Source organism: Dipodomys spectabilis, unplaced genomic scaffold (assembly GCF_019054845.1).
Source record: "Dipodomys spectabilis isolate Male_0828 unplaced genomic scaffold, ASM1905484v1 ptg000066l, whole genome shotgun sequence".
Lineage (NCBI taxonomy): Eukaryota > Metazoa > Chordata > Mammalia > Rodentia > Heteromyidae > Dipodomys > Dipodomys spectabilis.
Window position 1 is genome coordinate 660647 of NW_024870743.1, and position 11436 is coordinate 672082.

The 11436-nt window shown below is 56.3% G+C and overlaps 1 protein-coding gene across 1 annotated transcript in view; it reads left to right on the top strand.

The window, feature by feature from the left end:
• Dcdc2c (doublecortin domain containing 2C) overlaps window positions 1–11205 on the top strand; it is a 45576-nt gene extending 34371 nt beyond the window's left edge. The window contains exons 7-10 of the mRNA XM_042680774.1: window positions 2702–2831; window positions 4663–4763; window positions 10815–10883; window positions 11173–11205. Coding sequence (XP_042536708.1) covers window positions 2702–2831; window positions 4663–4763; window positions 10815–10883; window positions 11173–11205 — 333 coding nt within the window. The remainder of the gene's footprint in view (window positions 1–2701; window positions 2832–4662; window positions 4764–10814; window positions 10884–11172) is intronic.
• Window positions 11206–11436: the final 231 nt, after the last annotated feature.

An 11436-nucleotide genomic window follows, 5' to 3' on the forward strand; every position in this document is an offset into this window, starting at 1 on the left:
CTCCCCTGCACGCTAGCTCCCCTGCACGCTAGCTCCCCTGCACGCTAGCTCCCCTGCACGCTAGCTCCCCTGCACGCTAGCTCCCCTGCACGCTAGCTCCCCTGCACGCTAGCTCCCCTGAGCGCTAGATCCCCTGCACGCTAGATCCCCTGCACGCTAGATCCCCTGCACGCTAGCTCCCCTGAACGCTAGATCCCCTGCACGCTAGCTCCCCTGCACACTAGCTCAGCTGCACACTAGCTCCCTGCACACTAGCTCCCCTGCACACTAGCTCCCCTGCACGCTAGCTCCCCTGCACGCTAGCTCCCCTGCACGCTAGCTCCCCTGCACGCTAGCTCCCCTGCACGCTAGCTCCCCTGCACGCTGTCTCCCCTGCACTCTAGCTCAGCTGCACACTAGCTCAGCTGCACACTAGCTCCCTGCACGCTAGCTCCCCTGCACGCTATCTCCCCTGCACGCTAGATCCCCTGCACGCTAGCTCCCCTGCACGCTAGCTCCCCTGCACGCTAGCTCCCCTGCACGCTAGCTCCCCTGCACGCTAGCTCCCCTGCACGCTAGCTCCCCTGCACGCTAGATCCCCTGCATTCTAGCTCAGCTGCACACTAGCTCCCCTGCACACTAGCTCCCCTTCACATTAGCTCCCCTGCACGCTAGCTCCCCTGCACGCTAGCTCCCCTGCACGCTAGCTCCCCTGCACGCTAGCTCCCCTGCACGCTAGCTCCCCTGCACGCTAGATCCCCTGCACGCTAGTTCCCTGCACGCTAGCTCCCCTGCACGCTAGCTCAGCTGCACGCTAGCTCCCTGCACGCTAGCTCCCCTGCACGCTAGCTCCCCTGCACAGTAGCTCCCCTGCACACTAGATCCCTGCATACTAGCTCTGCATGGAGTCTGGATCCTGGCTGCATCTCAGCCTTCTATTCACACCCATGTCTGGGTTTCCCAAGGCTTAGCCACAGCCATCCGCACCCCGAGTTTCCCTGCTCCATGCATGTAGTCTTCCTTCCACTGCCTGCTGAGGGCTGGGAGTGTGGTTTCTCTGTGGAGCCCTGGAGATGCCACTCCAGCCCCTGGGCTCCCTCTGAGGCCACCTGACCTCTCGGAGCCACCCTGAGCTCCCCGCGCTCCCCTGACCTCCCGGTGCTCCCCTGACCTCCTGCTCCCCTGACCTCCCTCCTGGTGCTCCCCTGAGCTCCCAGAGCCACCCTGAGCTCCCCGCACTCCCCTGACCTCCCGGTGCTCCCCTGAGCTCCCCGCACTCCCCTGACCTCCCGGTGCTCCCCTGAGCTCCCCGCGCTCCCCTCACCTCTTGGTGCTCCTCTGAGCTCCCCCGCGCTCCCCTGAGCTCCTGTAGGTTGATCCAGGCCCACACACCAAGGAGGAGGTGTGTGAGCTCTGACTTAGCAAGAAGCCACGTCTGTGCCACGTGGTGCCGGGCCACGGCGGTGCTGTGCCACGTGGTGCCGGGCGACAGCAGTGCCGGGTCAGGCACCACAGAAATAAGGTGTTTGTGAAGACGTGGTTCCACCATGGCCTTGCACGGGTGGTCAGCCGTCCTCTCCTGGCACGCTGCTCGCTCTGGCTTGTGGCTCTCCGGTGCGTCAGGCATCCCACATTTCTCTCGTTGCGTGCCTGGGCTGGGGCCAGTGCCAGGCGCGGCAGGCCTGGCTTGCTCTGCGCTGTTCGCTTGGTGTTGTAGCTGCCCTCGTCCCGGCATGTCAGGGGAGTTCAGGACTCTCTCCTGGTCCTGGGAGGATTGTCTCAGAGGTCCCGCGTGTGGACCCTCGTCATGGAGTCCAGACACACGCTGGGAAGAATAAAGTAGCCTCAGCTCCTCCCACACCACAAGCACCAGTGACACCTCATTGCTTCTCTTTTCCTGTAGTGCCAACATGATTTCAGCGGGCCTGCTGAAATGCCTTCAAATAGAGGCATTTTGTAGGAGGTTGAAGGCCTAATTTAACTCTTTAATCCTCAGCAGGGAAAAGCCCGGGAGTCTGACCACAGGTAATGCAGCCATGGAGCAGGGCAGGTGTTTTCATATGGAAACTTGAGAGAAGTACCTGTGTATGTCCTTCTGTCTTGGATTCCCTCCAAGTCCTGAGTAAAGATTATAAACAAGAGAAAGACGAAGATAAGGCAATTCATAGAACCAAGGCAGGGAGGAGGACACACTTGTGGGGGTGCTGAGAACCATCTCACCTCTCCTTGTGCGTTGGTGTGATTGTCCACAGATTGTTAACATTTGAATTTCCCTTCACGGATCCTGGAAGCTGCTGCTGTGTGGTGGACTTTGCTCAGAAACCCGCCCCATGCCCAGAGAACGCAGCATGGATGGTGGTGGTTGAACAATAGATTTTCTGAGGCCCCACAGCGTGTCTGCAGGGGCCCCCAAACCTGCTCATGGGCTTCCTGAGCCCCCCAAGTGCTGTTGGTGGTCACAGCACCACCGCCGCTGGGGCGGGGTCTGCCCCCAGAGGAGCTGGGAGAGGCGGCGGGGGGAGGGGAGGAACCGCCTCACCTCTGGGAAGGGAAAGGCACGGAGGTGGGGTGGGGGGAGCGGAGAGGACACCCACTGCCTGGGCTTTCTGGATGCCTGGACTCCTGCCGCTGTCCGCTCCGAAGCCACTGTCCCACACCGAGGGACGCAGGCGCAGTGCCGTGCTGCTCCCAAGATACTTTTTGTTCTTCATGTGTACCTTAGGTGGACGCCAAAGAAAAAGAGCTCCCCCAAAGTGACAAAGCTCTACCTAAAACACAGGAGTCTGTTTACTACGCCAAAGAAGACAAGAAGAAGAAATCACTGGCAGAACCTTTAGAGGAAACTGGTGCGGGTAAGGTGGAATTTCATTCTGCTGTTGGCAACGCTAACTGCTCCCAGCCCTTCCTGTTCTTTCTGCCCTCTTCCTCTTCTCTTCTCCTCCTCTCCTCTCTTCCTCCTCTCCTCCTCTTCTCTTCTCCTCCTCTTCTGTCCTCCTCTCTTCCTCTCCTCCTCTCCTCCTCTCCTGCTCTCCTCCTCTCCTCTTCTCCTCCTCTTCTTTTCTCCTCTCCTCCTCTTCTCCTCTTCTTCTCCTCTTCTGTCCTCCTCTCTTTCTTTCCTCCTCTCCTGCCCTCCTCCTCTTCTCTTCTCCTCCTCTCCTTTTCTCTTCTTCTCCTCTTCTCTTCTCCTCCTCTTCTGTCCTCCTCTCTTCCTTTCCTCCTCTCCTGCTCTCCTCCTCTCTTCCTCCACTTGTGCCTGTGTGGGCCTCAGGCCATATTTATGCTACAATTTTTTTCTTATGACTATATACATATGTATCTATCTATCTATCTATCTATATATACACACCCACACACAATTTTTTTTTGTCAATCATGGGGCTTGAACTCTGGGCTTGGAGGCTTCCCTGAGCTCCTCAGCTCAAGGTGAGCACTCTACTACTTGAGCCACAGTGCCACTTCTGGTTTTCTGGTGGTTAATTGGAGATAAGAGTCTCACAGACTTTCCTGCCTGGGCTGGCTTTGAACCATGATCTTCAGACCTTAGCCTCCTGAGTAGCTAGGATGACAGGTGTGAGCCACCGGCACCTAGCTCTTGTGGCTATATTTATTAAGATATGTATTCAAATGTTTTTTTTTCTTTCATGCAATTGTTTCTAACACATTTATAAGATTATTTCTTTGTTGCTTTGTATGTCCCTCCCCCACAGTATAACCACTGCTTTCACTGTATTTGATGTTGTTATAATTTGTGGAGGGGAAGGGGAAAAACAAATCATTTAAATAGGGATACAGGTGGACCCATTGCCACAATGAGATGTACAAGTCGTTATGTTGAAAACGAACTTTACAACTTTGGTGGGGGCGGCGGGGAGGATTGGGTGGGGGGGGGGCGGGGGGAGGATGGGAAGGGATGGGAAGGGGAAACCAAGGAGGAGGCTACAATGCTTGATAAGAAATGTACTCATTATTTTGCCCATGTAATTGTAACCCCTCTGTACAGTATTTTCACACACACAGAAAATTCAGTATGTAGGGTAAACAGAGCAGGAAAGCAAAGTTCCAAAGCTGAAGGGGATAGAATTCTCCAGGAAGGAAGCCTTCAAATGCAGTATTTAAAGTCAGTTCCACAGTTTGTGGCTCACTGGGCTCTGTGTACTCTCCGGTGACACAGAGCGCAGGAGGCCCGCCCGCCTCCTGGGGGAAACCCCAGGGCCGTCTGCGTTCCTTCTGGGTGAGAGAGATTGACGCTGGCTTATAGTGGAGTACGTTGAAGTATCCACCCCCCCATGCTCGTTCTGCTCGTTCTGCGGCTGCTCAGTTCCCCTGCTCTCGCTGGGCGCTGAGACACGCCCTTCTCTGGCATGTGTGTGCGGTGGACACATCATGTCCATCTCAGAGGGCAGGAGGTGGCAAGAGAGACCCCGTTGTTCCGGGCAGCTCTGAGCAGTTTGGGGGTCCCTGAGGTCAGGAGACGGGGACTTGGCATCCTCGTGGAGGTGGACCTTAGGCGGGTGCTGCGGACCCCGAGGCTGCTGACGGTGCAGAGCAGAGGCAGGGGGAGGCGGAGAGGGAGTAGCGAGAGGCCCGGAGCCGGGTCAGGCTTCCGGCCAGGCACAGGGAGCCGGGCACGCCGACTCTGTAACTCTGACTGGAAAAGCCTCTCTGTGTTCTTTTTCCCCGCAGAGGGAGATGTGTATAAAGCACAGACGCCTACCGAGGATACCCAAGGGGCGCTGGACGTCAGAGAGGACCCCGAGGTGAAGGTGGAGGTGCCGGAGGACCAGGTGGGTGGCAGGCCCGGGACCTGGTGACCGTGCTGTGTCGGCTCCGTGTCCCAGCCTGGCCCCAGGTCCCGGGGCCTTTTGAGGGTCCCCTAGTTAGCCACTGCCCACGCTCGCGTCCCGCCCCGGGGCGTTTCCCACCTGTCCTTCCCCCTCTGAGTGGAGACTAACCCGTTGTCGATGACACCGTGGCTCAGGTGCTGTGGCTGCGTGGGGAACGGGAGCTGGCTCTGCTTGTGAGTGAGGCGAGGGGTCAGATCAGACAGACGCTGTCAGCAGCTGGGCTGGGTCCATGCTGGGGAGCCAGGCGCTGGGCAGAAGCTTCCAGAGGGCCTGGGGGGCGGGGGAGCTCAACGAGGGGGAGACTCTGGCTCTTGAGCCTGTCATGAAGCTGTCGAGGCGGTTCACGATGCGGAAGGTGACGGGATCTTAGGACTCAGACACAGAGTGACGAGTAAGAGGGAGGGGCAGCGACACAAGAAGCCCTTTGGGTGTGGTGCGGGACCCTCCAGAGGTCTCTGCCACCGGGGCTGCTCACTCCAGCTTTGTGTAATGGTAACCGCCGATGGGACTTTTTCACTTTTTTTTTTGGTCGGTCGTGGGGCTTGAACTCTGGGCCTGGGCGCTGTCCCTCAGCTCTTCAGCTCAAGGTGAGCGCTCTACCGCTTGAGCTACAGCGCCACTTCCGGTTTTCTGATGGTTATTGGAGATAGGAGTCTCACGGTCTCTCCTGCCCGGGATGGCTTTGAACCGTGATCCTCAGATCTCAGCTTCCTGAGTGGCTAGGATTACAGGCGTGAGCCACCAGTGCCCAGCTCCCTTGTTTTTGATAAGATTTGGGTGGAATGAGGGTTCGACTCTGCCAGTATGCAGTTAGTTATTCAAGGATGGTCTCTTTCCCTGGGGCAGGAACATGGGGGAGGCGGGGCTATCAGGCATTCGAGGGGTGGGTAGGTCCTGGAGGGTGGTGCCTGTGTGAGTGGGCGGGGCCTGTGTGAGTGGGCGGGGCCTGTGTGTGTGTGTGGGGCCTGGTAGGTAGACCCACGCCTGGAGGATGGCTGCGCCCACACTCAGACTTCATGTTTGCATGCTAGGCAGGCTGTGGGTGCCAAGCAATGCTACTGGCTTCCATGTGGAAGGAAGGGAGATGCTTTAGGCCAGGTCCTGGGGCCTAGCCAGTCCACTGAGGAAGGTGGTTTGGTTCTGGTATTGTACTGCTTGATTATGCTGTGGCCTTTTTTTTTCTTTTTGGTTGGCTGTAGGGACACTTCCAGTTTTCTGGTGGTTAATTGGACATAAAGTTCAAAGTTGGGGCTGGCTTTGAACCTCGATCCTCAGATCTCAGCCTCCTGAGTAGTTAGGATGACAGGTGTGAGCCACTGGCTCCCAGCTTCATAGTAATCTAGAATATTTCTCTCCTGTTTTAGGGCAATTGACGTGAACTCCGTGGGTTACCCTGAGCCTCTTCCTGTGTTGTTTCTTACTATGTTCTGTCCTATCAGCCTTTCTAGCATGTGATGATAGAATGTTGGCAAATGTAACATCCTATCCATGCGAATAAAGGAGTGAGTTTGGGGTTGTCTTCCAGATTGAAGAAGGGAAGCTCATGAGTTAGGGACCCCTCACCTGCCTGGCTGATGATGCCTATTAGTAAGAGGACTGGAACAATTACATCTCCCATGGTGATGTAATTGTTAGGGCTTGGTGAGTAAGGGGTACGGGTGTGCCCTGTGTGTGTCCCTGCTATGAAATGTCACGCCCTGTCTGCCTTTTATGGTAATGATGAATACTTTGACCCTTGTCCCCTTAACTGTTGCCTGTCCAAGTATCTAGAACCTTCTTCCAGTACCCATAGGTCAGTCCAGAGTCTCCCGTAAATGTTTAGAGGACAGGAAAGAGGGAGACAGTTACGCTGGCTGTGGACAGGGAGAGGAGCCATGACAGTGCTCATCAGTCTTCCTGACAGTTCACATTCTTATTCTTAAAATGTTCCTGTTGCTCTTGACCCCAAGTCCCATGGTTTCCCTTTTAGTTCATCTGTGGAGCCACACAGGCCTTTGGCGATACAGATGACGTTTTCCGTCCCCCAGCGGTGCCGTGGGTGGGTACGCCTCTGTGCGCTCTCACTTCCTCTGCTTAGACGGAGGCTGGTGGGTCTGGGGCCCCGGCCCTCTGATGAGTTCACTGCTCCGTGGAGAGGTTTGCCTTCAGGCAGATCAAGTCGAGGTGCTTGTTGGAGGAGCTGGGCCTTAATGACGGAGCGACCTCGGAGTGGCGAGGCCCTGCAGGTCCTGGACGTCCTGCTCTGAACCAACGCTGTGCACAGGGGGAGGCGGAGGCGGTGGGGTGTGGCGGCAGGGCAGGAACAGCCCTCAGGGACAGCAGCAGCTCCTGGCTGGGCCATGGCTGTCAGAGGACACCTGTCTGGTGGTCTCTTCCCCCTGGCCTGTCGCTTACCTCTGATGTTCCTTTCTCCCTTCTCTGCTGGGATGCTTTTATTTGAATGTATGTTAACTTGTTTTCAGATTCATTGTCCTTGGAGTGAGTGTCAGGGACGTCCCGTTGCCTGCTCTCTGCATCGCGGCTATCTGCAGAGCTCACCCACGGGCCGGGGCAGGCTACACGGACAATCACACCGGGGCCCGACTTTGCACGTTTAATTCTCAGACACTCTGAACTTTGACACTAGCATTTATTTTAGAAGCCTGAGTTTTTATATTCAGTCCAGGAACACATGTTCCCAGAATCTGTACAAAACATGACAACTAGATGATTGATATTGAAATTTTGTGATTTAAGGACTGTCTTAAAAAATTAGGTTTTTCCAAAGCATTGCCTTGTACCAGGGATAAGATTGTTGTTATTTCCATAAGTACTTAAAAAAAGGCAGATGGGTGCCTACAACTGCAGGCCCCGTTTAGGCCCAGTGGTCCCCTCTGACTGCTCTTTGGGGTGATTGGCTTAGCACCCACTCTTCACCTACCCAGTGTGACCAAGGTGGCATGCATGGCCTCACCAAATCCTCCAACGGTTGTCTTGGTCTGTTTTATGTGCTGTAACAGCATTCCAGAGATGGAGCTCCCTGTTCTGGAGACTGGGAAGGTGGGCGTGGAGGTGCTGGCTTCGATGTCCCCGTGCGGCAGGGTGAGCGGTGGGGGAGCAGCATGGGGCCAGCACACGGCTGGAGCTGCGGCCCCTGTGGCCTCCGGGATGTGGGATGGCAGCTTCATTTCAGCTGACTGCTGGGGCTGGGACCGGAGCCCAGGCTGCATGGAATCAGTTACGTCGAGTCCTAAAGAGCCGAGGCAAAAGAAGAGAGTTTATTTCGGCCCCCATGCGGCCTGAACACGCGGAGTTGTGTGCCCAGAACCTCCCCAGGGCTCTACTCTTTTCTATCCAGAGAAAGGACCAAGAATGAATTGCTAGCTCAGGTAAAACCAAAATAATTTGGACTAATTAGGAGCAGGTCCATCTAGGCTTGTGTAACCTGTGAATTGCTTAATTAGAAAGAGCGTAATGGAGCTTTAAGACTTCTGTACTCCCAGCTCACACGAAGTTAACAGAGGTCCTGGGGGTTTTTGTTTCCATGAATAAATTAAAAAGTATAATTAGCTTCTGTATCTGTGAGGATGTGTTAGCTATCAGGACAGAAAACTCGAGTGGCTGCAATAACAAGGGGCACTTATTGTGCGTGCACTGGAGCATGTATCACGCATGTGGTGGAGTCCAGTGTGGGAAGTTCTGCAGGAAGCCGTCCCAGTGTCTGCCTGTGTATGGAACGCCCACTCCAATGGCCACCTGTCCGGTCCCAGGGCCCACCTGCCTTCAGCACACTGACCTTCAGCCTCGCGCTTTGCCTCCTGCGTCTAAAGATGGTTGCTTGAGTTCTGCACGGCACCAGAACAGGTCATGCTGAGGGTGGAGATGGTGCTCGAGTTGCTTGCTTTCAGCAGTGAGCAGTGTCTCTGAGGGATCTCGGGGGATCCACCACACATCTGAAGGTAGTCCTTGTCTCCATCGGGGAGGCAGCTGAGTGTCGGGGTGGGAATGGCTGTGGCACAGGCAGCTGGCCGGCCAGGGTCTCTTGCAGCCATGCACGCTTCTCTAGGAGGAAGACAGTGCCTGTCCCGCCCACGCTTGAGATTCCTGTCCCCCAGATCAGATCCTCTTCTCAGGAGCCACAAGACACAATCGATCACCCCCCTTTCCCCTTCTCTTCCTCTTCTCCCCTCCCCCCACACTGGCATCATCCAACCTCAACCCACCCTGTGACCTGTGACAAAGGAATGAACGCGGACCCTTCCCTCATTCTCGCTCGCCTGCTCCTCAAAGCATTTTCTTCCTCTGTGAAGTTCTCCTGACTCCACCTCCAGACCTTCACCTGTCTCTCTCCTTCCCCTTCTTTCTAGGCTTCTGGTCTTCTGTCTGGCTGTTAAATATTGGGGTCCAGTGAGGACCCTCCAGGGGCTGTACATCTCTGCATCCTTGCTAAACGGAGCTTGTGTGCGGCGGCCGCGGCTGCGGCTGCCGTGGTGCAGGGCTGTGCTCAGCCTGCTGTGGGTCTGTGTTGCCGCTCGGGTGCTCTAGGCCTCTATGGAGTCTTCCTCACAGTGTTCTCAGACCGTGCTCCTTGCCCGTCTCCGGGCATGCACAGCCCCTCTGTCCACCAAGAGACAAAGGAGACATGAAAAGCTTCATGAGGCCACCGGCATAGGCTACAGAGCCTAGCGTCTCTCCCCTCTGCTCCTGTGCCCCTCACTCCTGTCCTGCCAGGTGCCATCTTGTGCCCAGGCGCTGCTGTCTTTCTTGCTCTCTACACTCTGACCATTGCAACCACTCCAGGTACCCGGCATTACACGTGCTGTTCCCTTGCCAGCCCGGCTTTCCCATGATTCCACAGGGCGGCACCCTCCTTCCTCGGGAGTTTCAGTGAAGGGTCACTGACTAGAGGAAGGCTCTGCTGCTCTCCCGTGCGCATTAAGCACGGTGTGGTTTTATGATTAGTGGTGTGACAATGTCCCCGTGAGACTCGGAGCCTCCCAAGGCCACGCGTGTGTGCGCTCGCACTCACGACTCAGTCGCAGCTGGTCTCCACCGATTTGTTGGTGAATCAGTGGTTTGCGGTCTCATCAACTGTTTTGAAATGGTGTGTTTTTATAAAGTGTGTTTCTCTGTAGTGTGAAAGGAGCCACACAGGCATGCACAGGGTCCCTTTCTGTAGAAATGATAGGAAGAAGACAGTTCTGCGTCCTGCAGTTTGAGGAACTGAGGTCTGGGACAGTGGGACTGTCTGGACTGGGCACATACCTACACATCTGCAAAGCCACAGGGCCTGTTCTAGCACATTCCAGGTCAGGGGCCACAGCGGCTGGGTCTGTGGGACTCTGCTCTGGCCAGCCAGCTTGGTGGTCTGCCTTCCCTGGGGTTAGGTGAGTGGTTCTGGGCAGATGCCTTACAGCCAGCGTGCGTCTCCACCAGGGCCTCGCCCTGCTGATGGGGCACAGGGAGGTCAGGCCTCCGCATGGGTATCCTAAGTGGGGACGCTGTCCGAAAGCCCTGCCAGGGCCTGGCCGTGTGTACACGCTGCTGCTGTCCTGTCAGCCCGGGCCAGTGGACACGGGGATATAATGAAAGTGCCCCGGTGCCCATCTTGGTCCAGAGAACCACACGGTTCTCCCGGGGAGTGGAGAGAGGTTTCAGGGCACTAATTTAGACGGCTCATTGCCTTCTGCCCACAGGTGAGCCGTGAGCCCCCGGAGGTATTAGCCATGGTGAGTGGGAGTTTCTCCGCTAGGGGCTGGCCAAGGGCAGGGGGCTGCCTTTGGGGTCCCTAAAGGTGCACCAGGAATTAGGGAGGAACCGACTGCCAGAGGTGTCTGGAGTGACACAGAAAGGGCTGATAGTGTCTCTTCCAGCAGAGCTGTCCAGTGGGCAGTGCCTTGCCAGCTCTGGGTTGCCAGCTGAGAGGCCGGAGCGGCTCCCTGGGGCCCCAGGTTCGGGGCATGTACCAGCTGGCGCCAGCAGATCTGGAAGCGTGATGTGTTTCCTCCCCAGGTGCCAGCTGAAATAGTTAAAGAGGAGGACGAGGTGTACAGCGACACCGTGGATGCCGAGGCCATCAAGGTAAGCACACCCTGTTCTGATTTTCATGGCTCGTGTCTCAGGCACCTCCTGGGTCTAGAACCTGCCCACCTCGCACACTCCTGGGTCTAGAAACTGCCCCCCTCTGCAAAGCTCCTGGGTCTAGAACCTGTTCACCTTGCACAGCTCCTGGGTCTAGAACCTGCCCACCTCGCACACTCCTGGGTCTAGAAACTGCCCCCCTCTGCAAAGCTCCTGGGTCTAGAACCTGTTCACCTTGCACAGCTCCTGGGTCTAGAACCTGTTCACCTCGCACAGCTCCTGGGTCTAGAACCTGTTCACCTTGTACAGCTCCTGGGTCTAGAACCTGTTCACTTTGCACAGCTCCTGGGTCTAGAACCTGCCCACCTCGCACAGCTCCTGGGTCTGGAACCTGCCCACCTTGCACAGCTCATGTTCAATGGTGAAGGATTCAGGAACAAGCTCAGGTCCGGAACACAAAGGAATATGAGCCTTGGGTGCACAGGACAGGGTCTGGAAGAGGGCTGTGCCTGGGATCGTTTCTTGCTCGGCCAGAAGTCATGTGGGTGGTTCT